Raw genomic sequence first — 16,827 nt, 5'->3', positions numbered from 1 at the left:
TTCAAACTTCTCCAGACTCAGCTTTCTGCTTTGCTTAAAACTAGTAACTCAAAATATAATTTCTCAGATTACAGGTTATTTGGAGATGAATCTCCCCTATTTTTCTTTAAATTGTTGTACTTTAAATAGTTAAAACATTCATTGGAGAAGGAAGGTGACTCCAGAATCTAGAAATTAGTGCTTTCTGAGATTTAGGAGATCTAGATTCAAATATTTTCCTCTGTCCCAGGTGAACAGTTTAAATCCCCAGTCTTTCTTTTTGGCCTTGGATTTGTCACTGCAGTCCAAGCTCTCATTCCTCTGTGCAGTGAAGGAGCCATTGTGTCTCTACTGAAAAAAGCAGTCACATTCTCACTTAGTCTTAGTGAGTTTACCTTTACTAAATCCCTTCTCCCAGGCTGTTTTATCCCATATTCTATTACTTTTCCACAGATTAGAAAAAAAATAAAAATCTCTGCTTTTGGCTGAGTTTTGTGAATTGGAGGAGACTATAAAAATTTATGCTGCCTTACTATTTGATTTCAATATTTCAGTATTCAAATGTTTCTATCCTTCATTTTATCTCATTTTCTCCTGCAGAATATTGTTGCATTTTTGCTACGATTTCAAATGAAAACATTCAATTTTCATGCACCTCAGTATAGAAACCATCCATTTCACCCCCACATAAATCTTCACAAAATAAAAGTGGAATAACTATCAGCATTACTGAAACATCTTCCGGGAGAGAACTGTAAGACAGATGTTTCTGAAGCTATGATCTGTATACCTAAATATCTCACGGTTAATTGATCGCTTGAAGCCAGTATCAGCTAATATGTTGCCTAAGAGTTTGTAAACCTAAGCTCAATTTCCAAGCCACAAAGAAGTCAAAGAAGCCTTCACTAGATAGATATATTTAATTCTGAAATTATTTGCACAGTGAAAACTACCAGCTCACCCGCTTCCTTCATCTTTCCAGTCCCTGTTAGTGTAGATGCAATTTTACTTATGGAAAAGCATTCCTCCTGTCATAGATTCTCCTACTCTTATTCTAACATAGATGCATCTAATTAAGAAGCTGGTACTACAGCACTGTAAACTTTTTCATGCTGTTGCAGCTACATCCCCACTACAGCTTTGACTGCATAAATAATAAAGGAAAATTTGAATAGGACAATAGAAATCTTTAGGCTTAGACAGAGCTATGCTCATTTTGCAAGTGAATGAAGCTTAGGCTTCTAGGTCACTTTGAAAAATGCAAAATAGGTACCTTAAAATTTTACTCACTTTTCACCAAGAAGAGGCAACCGTATCTAAACTATGGAACCAAGTAGCACCAACCATGCACAAGCATTTGCAAAAGAACTAAAATAAAATGTTAAATAACTTTATAAAGAGCTTGAGTGAAACTATCCTTATGCACTGACACTGATGAAGTGAAAGCAAATGCTATTTTGATCCCTGTGGGATAAGCTGTTGAAGAACAGTAACACACATGGGCAATTGTTTCATGTAAGGCTACTAATGGCATACTGTGATTAACTTAAAAGCAAGAATGCAGATCTTGTGGAACTGAAGAACCTGTTAAGTCTCCCTTTTTTCCTGCTGCCTCCAAAACCAGTTAGATTCTCGACAATGAAAAGATATCCTTTGTTTAAATAAATATTCCCACTGTGCCTTCATACAGCGTAACAAGCAACATATAGGTGTCTCACAGGATGTTGTGAAACAGTAAAGAAATCAATAGTTACAGAGACAACATTTAACAAATATTACCAAGTATTCATACCAAGATCTTGGCACAGTTACAAATCAACTTTTTTTCTAATAATTTCCTCACTGTCTCTACACAAAAGAAAATGGCAGTCACTCTCATGTTTAAGTTAGTTAATGATGGCTGCCCAAAAATCAAGAAGCTCTTTCATATCTATTCCTTGCAGTAAGCGGGGTTTTTTTTTGTAGCAGGACATAAGCCCTGCAAGCAGAGAGGCATCTTTTGCCACTTTTATGTAATTCCATCAGCATCTCAATCTGTGAACACTGAGATTTCTCTTTTGTGGCTTACTACTTGATTTTGCAGAGCCCTACTATTATGTTGCATGGAGCTCTTTGGCAAGTATGATCACCTGAGGACACTTACCTGAAAATCCTGACTTTTGCCCAACCATGTTTCTATAACATGTATAGACAAGGTAAATGCTCAGCTGGCTATTTCAGTCCTTTGTAAATATAAGAACATGGAGAAGAGCCAGCAGAGGATCACAGTGTTTAGCTTGACCTAGAGTGTAAAAAGAAGAATTCACAAGGAATTCACCATCCATCATGAAAACCAGTTATTTCCAGCTTCCTTATTCCATTTAAGAGTGAGATTTAAAATCAAAACTCTTAATATGTGTTTTTAAGTCTGCCTTATTTTGGAGATTTTGGGTTACTTTAATAAACATCAGAGATGAAAAGCAATTGCAATCATTCATTGCTATTGAAGATGGGTATCTTCCATCTTTATCTTCCAAGTAACAACAGAAAACCAGCTTAATTTGGTAATTGGGCTTTAAGATCATAAACATGAATAGTTTAATAAGAACAACATGCTCCAAAACTACTGCTAAAATATTTATCTAAACACTTTAGATAAAGCAAAAGAAAATACCGTTTGCACTAAACCATTAGCTTCACATCATACAATTTCACTGGTACTATCCTGAAAGTGATTAACGCTCATATCTGATTAAATAATTTTATCAATTACCGACGAAAACCAGAATAATAGAAGACTCCTTATAACACATTGTGGTTTTAGATCCATCTCCTTAACCTGATCATTCTGCTATTACAGAATTTAAAAAATGAATTATGTTTTGATGGACATACTGGTGAATCTTGTAAGGTGTTCAGACAAAAACCAATATTGTATAAGACGGGTGGAAAGACACTAAAATAAATCAATATGGAAATATTTAACTCTGCTTTTCCCAATGGATATTGCTGTGAAAATAGTTGTAACTGAAGGGGATAAAATACAGTAAGTTAAACAATCTAACCAGCAAGACCACTCTCCCTCCTAATTACACTACATCAATAGAAAGACTTAATACGTCCACCAATTGAGGTAAGTCTCCAACTGTGCCAGACTAGTGAGCAGGCAAGTTTTTATTGCTACTATACAGTCACTTCTTAAATATTCTTTTACTTTCTGACCAGCTACTCAGGGACAATGTCCCACCTGTCCTCTGACTAATTAATTAGTATCAGTAGTTACTTGTATATATTTGTGCCTTTTGCCATTTATAACAGGTTTCTATTAAAAAAAAAAAATCAGCACTCTAAAGTTTTAGATAGTAATCAATAAACACAAGTGTACATAAATATGGATGTTCATGTTTGCATAAGAAAAGTAGTTCTTGTAAGTTAGCAGCAATTTAAAGAGAAGACTCATTTATCTAGATTAAATGTTCATCTTCATAGTTCACTGGTATTTCTTATTCTTGATATACTCAATATACTTCACATGTAATAAAACTCTTCAGTTTATTGAACTATATAGAATACACTTGAGTTAAAACTAGAACATTTATAATGCCCTTAAAAATTAAGCTCTGCATGCGTGTGTGTGCATGACGACCAAAGGCTTCCACTTAAAGCATCTGAAAAGCATTTTAGTAAAATACAGGAGGAAGATAGAATAAAAAGCTTGGAAAAAAGAACTGTCTTTTCCTTTGGGGAATGCAGTAGTTCTGTTTGAGAAAGAAATCTGCTTCCTCTCAGTTACATACCTGGTTTATTCCTATATTAGCATCTTTCCTCTTTGGTTTTCCCAGAGCTTGCAGGGGAAAATAAAAAAGGCAAGAAAATAAGAAAAAAAAAAGCTAAAGATCTCTATCGCAGATGCTTACAGCACAGGTGCTTTGGAGGCTAACTTCTAGCTTTATAGAGGCTTGTGTACACAGATCAGAGAAAACAATACTAGAGCAGAAGAGTGAGAGACAATGCAGAAGGGAGGGGGGTATGTGCTGAGGGGAAAGCAACGCTATCAGAGGGAATAAAAAATTACTCTTGAGGATCAGAGTCTTCAATTATGAGCATGATACTTGCCATTTATTAACGTGATTAAACAGGCAGACCTAGATAAGACCGCCACAAAGAGATTATTCCACTATTTAACAGAACAAAGGATGCTAGCTAAGTGCAAGACATAACATTCCTTTCTAGATGGATAAGATACTGACAGGTTTCACTTGAAACCATTTCTTCTAGTTTTGTCCTCCCTGCTTCAGTGTCAAGGTCTCCTTGTTACAATTTGAGGTCTAGTCAATGCTTTAAATTTCTTCTGTGGTTCTCCCCCACCACGTTTGGGTTTTTTCCTCCTTTTTTTTCCTTCATTACAGTAAAAAAAACCCAACAGAACAGTCAGACTCTCTCCTATGTGTATAAAAAGTCCTAAGTACAGCAGTGTTACAATGAAAAGTCCTTTTCTAGGGAATCAATGTCTCCTTTAGCAGGGTTTGTGCATATAACTGGCAATCCTTCTTATTGCAGATGAAGTCTTAGTCCCTCCTTGGATACTTCTTATCATCCTGATTTGTATACATCTGCAACCAGTCTAATCTAATATCTGCTGAAAACTGTTTTCCTATGTTCTTATGTGGTCAGCTCATTTTCAGCGCTGACATCTCTTACTGTAAATTTGGAGAAATGTCTATTGTGCTGGCCCCTAAAATCTCATCACAGTTTTTAAGAACAGACTAACACTCTCAATGTGTTTTTCAAAGTTCCCTTGCTGTCTATTTACAGCTTTAATTCCACCTGATCAAATGACAGGAACACTAAAGAATCCATCACATTGTGCAGGTATTCTGATATACTCAATTCCTACCTGTGTCTCCACTTTTCAGAAAAAGCTGTCGTGAACAAGTGTGCCCTTTTTCACTATCAGTTATCAACTCAGTACTACAGGTAGCATGCTCTCTGAAAAGTTTGTTTGTTTTTTTTTTCCTTTCTGATTCTTCAAAGACTAGTTTTGTCCAGTCCAATTTTAATTACTTGTTTTACATCAAACTTAACACTTGTTACCTGTATGTTTCGGTAAACTGCATAGGAGGGAAAAACTACACAATTCAGCTGTAGCACCAACTTAGCAAGTGCTGAAATCTATCCTTTCATTATCAGTTGTCATAACTTGATGTGCATGTATATTAAATACACACATTGCATTTTCTGTCACAAGTATCTGCTTGCTCTTTTGATGCTTTCCAGGTACACAGCTTCTCTTGCCTGCAGTCCCCATCTGTTATCATTCCTTTCACTTTATTGTTCACTATCATCCTCTTGTGTTATTTAGAACTCTAGATTCAGACATGCTCCTAGGCTTCTGCTTCTACAATATCATTTTGCCTTTTTCAACACATGATTTTGATAATTTTACTGTGCACTAGTGTTCTTTCTTCTAGTTACTACATTTACACTGGTTGCACCCAGTGCACAATTTTAATCTAATTTAGTGAAGTCCATCCAAAAGCTCCAGGCACTTTTACTTTGGTTTAATTTAGGCTTATTTCAGCTTAACACAAATTGATTTAGTTTATACCCAATCAAAATCAAGTAAATCTTTATAGTAAGCATCATAGAGGAGTTTGGACCAGCTTTAGCAAGTTTGTTTAAAAACAAATTTTAAATTACACTGGTGCACCTTCAGATAAGAGTTCTCGTAGCCTACCACACCTTAAGATAAAAATCCTGATCCTTTTCTAGCATTGCCTTCTACTCTTCTTTCTTTCTTCCTTCCTTCCCTTGAACACATTATGGAGTGCATTTAATTGATTTTTGATAAATGAACAAACTATAAATATATGGTACACCTAGTCAAGTAAATGTATCTGATGGTTCTTCATGATGAATGCTGCTGTGTATGTGGAAAACGAAATAAGGAAAATTGCTCTTGGTTAATAAAGGCAACAGAAAAGAAGAAATACTTATTTTCCCAACTTGAAGCAGGAAGAAGGGAAACAAGATAACAGATAGGAACACAAACTTACCTTTGGTAACACAAACTTACCTTTGGTAACACAAAAGTAGAATTACTTTTGACGTTTCCCAAGACAGAGCAACAGGGATAAGGGGATGTACTACCTAAAGTAAGGCAAGTGAAGAATGTAACTAAATCTTTCTCTGGAAGAACAAGCACTGATAATAATGAACATGTAAACAACAGATACTCGGGTACAGTAGGAAACATTTACTTACTTAAGGAGAAGACAGTGGTGATTGCTTACCTTGAGAAACTCTTACACCTTCATCACCTGAAAATCACTTTTGGCAGGGAGAACTAGATCGAGCATACCTTTGAAGAAAGCCACAAGTATTAAAGCCATGCATGAAACTTAAAATGGGAGCTTAAACATTGCAATTCAGTGCAATACTACAGTCTGTATACTAAGGACAAGAGGAGAAAAACCAGCCTAGACAAAAGAGAAAATTCATCTCTAGGCTACCAGTGACACATAAAACCAGATTAATAGTAAATAATGGTAATGGAGAAGTAGTTAGTTCTCTGTTTTTAAGAATTTAAGAAATTACTTTCTTAACTTTAACATACCTTAATTGAAATTGACACAAGAATATTACAATGCATCTTCTAATAACAGCTCAGTCACTACTGAAAAAGGAATTTTATAAGCCCACATGACAGTACTGAATTATTGTAGGCTCACAAACAACTGAACTTCACATGTAATAACCACCTAAGGACTCAATATCGGTTATATCTCTAATTTCAAATCATAAATTAATGTTTCATAGGGTTATGCATTTAGTAATGTTTGTGGGGAAAAAACAACAATGAAACAACAACCCAAAACCCAGGAGATTAAGTCTTTTGGGAAGGAAAAACCCCACCATTTATATTGCTGTATGTGATGCCTTCTGAAGAGAAACCTTAATCCACCAATAAGGAAAGCCCTGAAGTGCCAACACTGCTTCAGCAACATATCATAAATTGCATTTCAGTTGTTAAAAGTCCAAATTTTCCTATGTCAGTTGTATTCTCATGCTGGATTACATCTTCAATACTGCAGCATGACCAAAGAATTCCCAGATGTTCCCTGATGGGTAAGACCTAGCAACTGCATTCATCCAGAGGTGGTGCATTATGGAAAAAGTAAGAGACACGATCAGGCATAAAAACTATAAGACAACACCACAACATTGCTAAACCAACATATTTTAGCTTCAGACAGAAACACGTGACAACAATATTCATTTTTTTCCAATACAGCATTATTTCCCCAAAGAAACTGTTTCTATTTTCTAAGCAGTTCTAATGTTTACTTAGATATTTGAAGTAGAGACAACAAAAAAGCAAAGGAGATTTCCCTATGTATTTTAGGCTTAATAAACATTCTCGTGATAATAATTTCTTAATATTGTGTGATACCATTATCATGAAAGTGTTCAGTTATTTTGAAAATACACTTTTTCAGCATAACAGAGCATTTCTTGAGCTGGAACAAAATGGCTTCCTTCTCCTGAAGTCATCAAACTATGCTTGAAACGATTCTAATTTAAGACAATACCACCAAGTTGCTAGTTTTATGCGATAAAGTCCCCCTATAAATACAGCTTATAACAAAACTATCTTTTTTCAAATCCCCTTTAGAGAAAATTTTGTGCTCTTTTTCTTTGTGAAGAACTGAAATTCTCATTTCAAATGTCAAAGAAGACTCTTGAATATAATTGGTCCAGCCAGGCAATAACTAGTATGGCATCCTTCAGGTTTCCAATGCAAATAAAATAATATGACTTTGAAAAAGGTTCATCTCTCACAGATCCTTACTTAAAATCAGACTTATCTTGCAAAGAATTGTTTTGTATAACATGAAATTAATTTCAGCTTAATTACTATAATAACATCTGTTGATTTTTTCCCCCCAATCCATCTGGCTTAAGCACTTCAAAAGGCATCTTCTGTCAATCAAAAAGGTTATATATCAAGTGTCATCATTAAGACTTAAAAACAAGCCCAAGATACAAAGGCAACACTTAGTTAACCTTATAGTACCATTTTTCAAAAGGAAGGAACTATCCTTGCAGGTTTCAACAGAGCCTGAAGGTACTCACAACTGAAAAACAACCAGACCACAACCAGTAAAACAATCCCTTACTAATATCTCCTGAAATTGAAATTTTATTTACAATGCTAAGGTTATCTTTTTTTTTTAAAAAAAAAAAATCTAGGGTTTATAGAGATCTGAAATGGAATCAGGCTGTTTATTGAAAAGAGATTTTTTAAAATGTTTTTTAAGATTTAAGTGCTGTAGGTTCAGAATTTTTACTTACAACTAAAAAAGCCAGAAAACAACTTTATTTTTGAAATGAAAAGAATTATTTACAGGATCTTTTAAGAAAATATTGTAGTTCTCAGTATCCAAAATAATACACTGTGCTCAGAATATATTGATTTAATCAGAAACTGATTGAAGATGTAGAAGTGGACACTAAACAATAGGAGCAATGATGGGTGAAGAACAGGAACAGTCATCAGAACTGTTTGCCTAGTTACCTACACTATTTGCTCGTCTAGATGTCCTGTATGTATTTGTTAGAGAATCCAGTTGCTGATCTCTGAACAAACATACAATTCTGCAGTTACATATTTGATAAAATTCAATTATCCTGACTGTTATATGAGCAGATCACATATGGAATATTGCACAGAACTACATTAGTTTTGTATACACGATGCCTGCCTTTTACGGGTAAGTAGCTAAACATTTTACTAACATGACAAAATCCTCTGATTAGTGCTGCATTCATTAAATGGTGACAGATGCTCGTATTAATTACATGTTGAGTGAATCATTTCCCCATTGCGTTTCTTTTGTTACCGGCCTCATCTTTCTAGTTATGAGCCTGTCCTATAAGCAGATTAAGCACCAGACTTTTTTTTCGGGGGGCGGGGGGGGGGGGCGAAACAGGAGGGTGTCTATATTCCTTGTTTGACCAAAATGCGCAAACGACCTTTTCTACACTATCCCACCATCTGGATTCCTCTCTTGCACTTTTCAAAACCTGTACTTATAATCTGTTAGACAATTTATAAGAAATTTTATTTTGAAAGGTTATTTGTGTGGCTGTCTCAAGATATGTTTAATGTTGGAACTCATAGGATTTATTGCTTGTTTTGTAAAAACAGATAATGTCTATTGTTGTTTGTGACAAACCTTGCTAAATTGTAACTGGCATATCAAATATTAATTTGGCATTTCAAGAGTGATTGAAAAACATGTACAGTGAAAGGTAGATGGAAAGGCATATGCTAAAGAGGTTGCCGACCTTGATGTCAGTCTTGGGACAAAAAAGATTCCCATTCTACATGGTATTACGTGCACTCACACAAGACAAAAACTAACTACTGTTCCCATGAATTCTAGCAGGATTACTAGTAGACATTTTATGGTCAAGCATGTTTTTCTATTTAGTATGTTGATACTGATATGTACACCAACTTCTCCTTCATAACAACTCAAAGCATTCCTGGGGAAAGTGGAGGGGAGGGGACAGAAACTGAAAAGTACAAATGGCAAAGTCACTCATTTAGAAATAATTTCTGCTATAAACCAAAAGGCTATAAATTGAAAGTTGACAGAAGAGAAAAAAACATTGGTATAGTAATTCTTCAAAGGGTGATCAAGAGTCACTAATGTGATTTTGGTAGAGAAAGTTAAATACAATCCTAAAATTTAAATCACATAGAATTTTCCAGAAAATGCAGGGAATTAAGTATGCCTTTGCATATGGCACTCGTAAGACTTACTATTGTTAAGAACAAAAGTTCTAATGGGAAGAAATGCAGTGTAAAGATACTAAAGTGTCCAGGAAGTAGAGAGTCTGTTTCACAAGTGGAGACTGAAAAAACAAAACAAACCCTGACAAGAGGGCATATTTATTAAATATATATAACGTTTTATATATATACAAATCTACATACCTGTATACACACATATATAACATTGCTACCTACACACAATAGCAGTATTCAAGCTAAAAGATACCCCCACACAAAATAAGTTGTAAACTATTCTGTATGACTGCATTTCTAACCATGAGAGAAGTGATGATCTGGGGAAATTATTCTGTGTGAAGGAGCAAGGCAAAAAAAGCCTCACTACCTTTGAAACACATCAAGTCCCATTTATGCTATGAAGATCTATTATACATCTGGATGAAAGCAGGGACTAGGACTTGATGACCTGAAGTCATCTCCTTCAGCCTACAGTATTTCAGCCTATATTTCTGCAGTGGGATTGGTAGATGCCTACACAGGGGAAACACGTGGGATAGTTTCCCTGCATTTGTAAAGTTATGATTGCAGCCTTGAAATAGGTACTTGGAAAAAATAGTCTTTTAACTTATTGTTTGAAAGATCTCTCCTTCTACACAATCCCACTGGTTGAACTGCATTCCATGAATACTCACTTATGCATCTGTACCTCTATACAGTCTACTTTTAGAAGAGTTATTTGCAATGAGTTACAAGGCTCTCCCCTTCTCCTTATGCTTCCTCCTTGAAGTATCTTACACAGAAACTAGTTGGTAATCTTCCCATCCTAACTTCTCAATGGCAATGCATGCTTGCTACTGAGTAGTCAATACCTTTGTTTATAAAGTCCTAATTAATGGCTCTAATTTTGAAATGTAATTGAAATTGAATTTGTATCTGGGATGGAAGCTGTCTCTTGTTGCAAAATAAAAGGTTACCATCAGGGTCTCCTTGTCATTTTTTGTACACAAATGCACCCACACAAGTGGGTGTATTTCTAGCTGTTTTTTTTTTTTTTTAAACTACTGTTGCATTCGATTGGCAAGAGGAGTTCAAAGTACCTTCTGTTTTTGACTGCTTCCAATATCTTGTTTGCCTACAGAAGGCCTTACTTCCCTTTTTCCAGGTGTTTTAGTCTCTCTAGATCTGAGCTAAACACAAACAAGCATGATGAAGTACACCTTGCTATTATTACGATTGACAACATTGAAAGTAATAAATAAATATTTTCCAGTTTATTTTTGCAGTAATAAAGTAATTCACATGCTTACAGCTGAGGATGTATGCTCCTGTGGTGTCACACCCTAGGTACTCTTTTTGTCTGTCTTGTACTCTTTATTTTATTGTCCTATACTTAGCTTCAGCAAAATTCTTAGTGTACGCTTAACTCTGCTCTCAGAGCTGTCCTTTCTTTTAATTTACAGCAATTCCAGTTCATTTATATTTAGTTATACAATAGTGTGGGCCTGTATTGATCCTGACACCGTAGAAGACTTCAAAAATGCCTTCTGGAGAACATCCCTAACATATCAGGTTGCATGATGGAAGAGAGATGTCGATTCACATGGCTTGTTTGAACACAAAGCCTGCTACCATGGACTTGCTTTCCCACAGATATGGCCATTGTCCAACTAAATTTTTTGCCCTAACCAATTCTTAAGACCTTCTGTACGTGTACAGGATTTCTGGTTCTATAGACAGTTTGACCTGATAGCCAGCTGATACCTGAAAACCCTGATCATCACCACAGGTACATGCACTCTGGAGCTGTGCAAGACATGCCCAGTAAATTAATAACTTCATCCTCAAGGAGATGAATTTACTGCTCACGTAAAGCCCAAGTAGACCATTCAAAGTAGGGCAACGCTCACAGAAATATGGGAGCCTTCGTACAAATCCACCATGCAGCCACAAACTCCCTTTTTGTTTTTAAAGAAAAACAATGGACTGTTTTGAAACCGCTGACTTCGAAGAATGGGACTATTGAAAGTAGCAAATTTCAGCATTCATGTAACTATGTGCAAGGTTGGAGGCTTAGACTGTAAAGTCTTTCAGGCAATGACTATTATTAGGAGACTGCAAAATAGCATACTGGGAACGTGAACCAACAACTAGGCCTCCTAGATGCTAACACATTATGACTAAATACATTTTACATGATACATAACTTGGCACATCGGTGATGCCTATATTTGATTACTATTTTTGACACAGATCTCTTCTTAGGGGACTCCATAGCCTGCAGAAAGGCTAACTAATCCATAAGTTTTATGTGTACAGCAGTTAAAATCTCAGAGATTACTTACATGAAGTTAGTTGTTTTCAGCAATAGTGAATTCAAATCTGATTGAACTGGGAAGTTTTGCTGGAATCAGATACATCAGCTTCAAAGGATATAGTGATATGTTGAAATACGTATGTTCACTGCATCATGCTCAAACGATCTTACCGTCATAAAATCAAAACAAAATTTTTCAAATAAACCAAACCAGTTCTTTTTCAATGACACTAACTTCCTGGTAACGCTTTTGTACAATAAACATTTACAGAATAATTTTAACTTACTTCCACTGACAGTTACAAAGCTTTTTGCACAGTTTATGTTAACTGACTTTGGCTTGTTTTAAGGATATATTTGGGCAGCTGAAAACAAAACGCAAAAATAGATATCTGAGGTATTTGACAGGAAACTGATACGAGAACCAAAAAAAATGAAGATAATATTAATACGGAACATCTTATTTTTATTATCCGAGTGCAAAAATGAACGGTAAAAACGCCCTAACACTCAATTACATATACCATGAAGAAGCATGGCACTGATATGATTCCCCTGAGGTCAATGGGACAGGCCCATTACAAGACCTTAGCTACAGAAAAGCACGTATTTCCCAGCTATTGTGCAGCACCATAATTAGTCTCAATTTTGGTGGAACTCAAAGCTCCCTAAGGTTGCCTTCTCAGTTCTATCTTAATTTTATTATTTTTTTTTAAAGAATGAAACCAAAACCCCTTCTGAAACTGCTAAAGACACTGGTGATTTAAAAAGAAAATCTTGGCACTGGAGAGACCAAAAGAAGCTCCATATAACACGCAGAAGAAAGATCATTTGGAATTGCAGCTGAACTTCAGTTTGTCACCTCCCCCTCTCTCTAATTTCTCAATTACAAACCCGACAATCCTCTCATCCCTGGAAGAATATACGTTCACTATTTTGGTTTACTTTGGGAAAACAAACCAGAAACTTCCTCCGAGTTTCAAAATATGTTGTTTTTCTTGTTCTGGTGAGACATTTTAAAAACTTTCTCAGAAAAATTTTTGAAACTTCACAACTTCTAAATCAGTCTGTTCAGCCTGAGACAAGCATCTATATTCATCTCCTATTCATACAAAGTCAACCCAATCAAAAATAGGTCAAAATGAAACAAAAATTATAGATTTGCATTTTTATTTCATAACCTTACCAACTCATAATCAGGTTTGTTAAATCTCTTTTGTTTACTATCAAATATTCATCACTGATGATTATTATTAGTTTTTTCTGAAGAACGCTCATAGAGCACATTTTGCTGCATATTTCAGAAAAAGTTCAAAAAAATCTCCTTTAAGATATTTAGGATTGCTCATTTCCCTGATTGGAAAACCAGTTACGTACAGACATAAGGCAGGACACCTAAACATCTTCAGGTACCACACGGAAAATATACACAATCTTCCCATTCCCAGATGGCCAATTTAAGTTTATTTTCCTGGAATGAGATGCTAGACTGTTGTTTCCCCTCGCCTTAAGTGAGTGCAGCTAAACTTGTCTTTCCTTAGGAGAAATACTGTGATGTTACTTAAGGATTTGTTATTTATTTACTTTAAGCGTTAGCATCTCATTTATTTGTGAGGCATTTCTGAGAGTAGACTTAAGTTTGTTTTAAGGTTACAAAGTCACAGATGTGTATGTACTTCTTCCCAAGGCTACTAACTCACTGTTTTAAAGACTTAAGTTTGTTTTAAGGTTACAAAAATCACAGTTGTGTATATATTTTTTCCCAAGGCTACTAACTCACCGTTTTGAAGGATCTTGAGCAGCCTGGTCTAGCGGGAGGTGTCCCTGCCCATGACAGGGGGCTTGGAACTAGATGATCTTTAAGGTCCCTTCCAACCCATCCTATGATTCTATGATCGGGTTTTTGCTGCCTTCCTCTGATCCTCACCCAGAGCCGCATCCCACAGGCCTGGGATGCTCTAGGCAGAAGGAATCTCCCCCACACAGAGGCTCCTCGTCCAGACAGGCTTTCGCCTATGCCAGGTATTAACGCTTTTCGGTAGCAAAACCTTACCTGCTCCCCGGCTACTAACCGACACCACATCCCAAGGCCGCAGCAAGGCGTTCCCAGCCCTCAGGAGGCCGAACCAGCAGCGCTGACTGGTGGCTACCCGGCCGCGCTAGCAGGTGACACCTGCCCTTCCCCGACACAGCCCCTCTGCTCCCCACGGGGCCCTCACTACGGCCGCCGCTGCCTCAGGAGCCGGGGCAGGCCCCAGCTGCCTTCCCTCACGGGCGTGAGGTGAGGGGGAAGAGAGCGGCGGGGCAAGCCCCCTGGCACCCACCTCCCGCCGGGTGACGAGCAGCTGGCAGAAGTCCTTGCTGGGGGCCGGGGCCTGCCGGCGCGTCTCGAACACCTCCTCTCCTAGCAGCGACGCCATTTTGGGACGCTGGAAGGCAGTGTCTATGGCAACCAGGAAGAGGCAGACATCACACGGGGTCACCGGCAGCCCAGCCCCCTCTTAAAGGGGCAGGGCCGGTGGCAGCGCGGTGGCCGGGCAGGGTCTTCTCCCCCGCCACTGGCAGAGCCCCGCTCCCCCGCCGAGCTCCGCCTCTCCTCCCGCGCCCCCCGCCCGCACCCGCGGGGAGACGCTCAGCTCGGACCCAGGGGTGACGACCCCGGCGGAGGGATACCGAAAGCCGACCGTCGACCCCTCCGAGCGCAGGGAGCCGTGCGCGCAGACGGCCGCGGCGGGGGCTGCGCGGGGGGCGGCAGGCGGGGCGGGGGCCGCCTGTCGGGCCGGGGGAGGCGCGCAGGCCCCGGCGGGGCCCCGGCGCCGGGAGAAAGTAGTCCCGCAGCCTCCCCCTCGCGCCGCTGGAAGGGGTTCGGCGGCGGAGGCGGCGGGCGAGGCGCTGCTCGGTGCTGCGGCTTCAGCTGATAATTGAAGGGAAGAGAAGGCGGCTGCTGCCGGGAGGAGGGGAGGCACGGAGCGTCTGCGGAGGCCGCATCGGGACAAACTAGGTACCTGGGGCCTCTCCGCTCTCTCTGGGGGCGCTGGGGAGGCGGGCGCGGGGCGGCGTGGCGCTGGGCCCCTCGGTAGCCTCTGGGCCGGGCCTGTTGTGTCATCCCCGGCATTAACTGAGCTGCCCTTCGTGGCGGCCCGGGGCAGGGGGAGGGGAGCGGAGCAGCGCCATCCCGGAGCATTGTTGCGGATGGGGGGCGGGAGGGGGGAGCGGTGGGGAAACGGGGCCGACACGACGTCGCGCTGGTGAGTGTGTGTGGGGGCCCCGGAGGTGTATAATGGGGCGAGGGGAGGGGGCCCTCGCTGAGGAGTGAAGGGGGTGGAAACGGAGCCGACAAAATGGCCAGGCAGTCACCGGAGCCCGCTCTAGGGACATCCCCTCTCCCCCCCCGGTGCCGGGCAGGGCTGCCGCCCGCCGCCTCGCCTCGCCCGGGCCGCCCGGCGGGTGGGGGCAGCGCGGCCTCCCCGCGCCGGGCCCTGGGTCGCAGCCGATACAAAAGGGCAGTGTCAGTGTTGACACCGCCGTGCCGAGCTGTATGCCCTTCCCCGCCGTCTCCCTCCCCCACTCCGGTTGGCCCCCTTTTCCCTAATGGCTCCCTCCTTTTTTTTAATTTTTTTTTTGTTTCCTTGGTTTTTTTCCCCTCCCCGAAGGAGCTATCGAATATTTTAAAGGAAAAAATAGAAACTCCTCTTTCCCTCCCCCTGCCCGGCTCGATAAAAAAATGCTAAATAATCGGCCGACGTCCATATTTCACAAGCTTTTTTTTTTGGGGGGGGGGGGGGGGGGAAGGTGGGAAGAGAATGGAGGCGCCTGTAGGGCCGGAGTTACAGCGCCGGCTGCCCACGGGAGGGGTTTATTTTCGCAGTTAATGTTTTAGAGCCGATGTTTTTGTTGCTTTCACAGTCGAGAAGCAAGTTGCCCGGTCCTCGCGTTCGCTTGCATAATGCGCCGTACTTGGAGGCTGATCAAACGCTGGGTTCTGCCTTTCCTGCCTGGCTCTTCCTCCTTCCCCTTCCCCGACGGGGTTTGGGGGGGGGGGGGGAGCCCGGGGAGTGGGACAAGTTGCGAGGGGCCGGTGGCATCGCCGCCCCCCACCAGCCTCCCCCGGTGCCGCTGTGGTGGGCTGGGGCTGACAAACAAACCGATACCGGGGCTCTCGCCAGACCTGTAGGCCCGTCTTCCTGCTGTTCAACTTTTTTATTGTTCCCCCTTCTCTTCCCCCCCACCCCCCGCCCCTTTCCGAGTGCACTGGCTTTCTCGACAGCCAGGGGTTTTCACAGAACGGGAGTCCGAAAGTCTAGACTGTGAACCGGAAAATAATAGGGGAAAGAATGGAAAGTTATGTCAAGGGCTTTGGGGGAAAAACATCGACGTATCGAACAAAGGTCCTGCCTGTATTGGAGAGAGAGGCCTGCATGTGAGGCCCGATTGTGTCGCATTTACACACGGGGAAGAAATGAGTGCTTGGTAGTGGCCTAAATTTATTCTCCAAATCTGGCATGCAACTTGGGAACATTTTTAGAGTGTGTGCAGTTTGTTTTGAGGGTGGTTTTATTATGTGTAGCAATCCAGTAATAATTTTAATTTGAAATATTTTTTTTTCCAAAAGACTGTTGAGGTTTTTCTTTTCCTTTCTGCATTGTTCAGCAGAAATAATATTGATCCAGAGGTTCTAACACCATAACACAAAACTTAAACTGTGGAAGTTATCCTGTTTGAGTTATGTATTGTGTGTGTTTTGAATATTGAG

The 16,827-nt window shown here is 40.1% G+C and overlaps 2 protein-coding genes across 13 annotated transcripts in view; one reads left to right on the top strand and one right to left on the bottom strand.

Annotated features, from left to right (window-relative positions):
* The window catches only part of FBXO36 (F-box protein 36), a 28,234-nt gene extending 13,603 nt beyond the window's left edge, over positions 1-14,631 (bottom strand). For 2 of the 3 annotated variants that reach the window (XM_074590905.1, XM_074590906.1), the window contains exon 1: positions 14,399-14,631. In XM_074590905.1, coding sequence (XP_074447006.1) covers positions 14,399-14,494 — 96 coding nt within the window. In that variant the 5' untranslated portion in view covers positions 14,495-14,631. Of the gene's footprint in view, positions 1-6,034; positions 6,354-14,398 lie in introns of those variants that run through there. The other variant, XM_074590904.1, reaches the window with a different exon arrangement.
* Positions 14,632-14,831: 200 nt separating this feature from the next.
* Positions 14,832-16,827, top strand: part of TRIP12 (thyroid hormone receptor interactor 12) — a 79,031-nt gene continuing 77,035 nt past the window's right edge. For 5 of the 10 annotated variants that reach the window (XM_074590899.1, XM_074590896.1, XM_074590891.1 and 2 more), the window contains exon 1: positions 14,938-15,075. The gene's annotated coding sequence lies outside the window, so the exon portion shown is untranslated. Of the gene's footprint in view, positions 15,076-16,827 lie in introns of all 10 variants that reach the window. The other 5 variants (XM_074590898.1, XM_074590897.1, XM_074590892.1 and 2 more) reach the window with 3 other exon arrangements.

Source organism: Larus michahellis, chromosome 6 (assembly GCF_964199755.1).
Source record: "Larus michahellis chromosome 6, bLarMic1.1, whole genome shotgun sequence".
NCBI lineage: Eukaryota > Metazoa > Chordata > Aves > Charadriiformes > Laridae > Larus > Larus michahellis.
The sequence above is the reverse complement of the archived record's forward strand: the minus strand, read 5'-3'. Positions and strand labels throughout refer to the sequence as shown.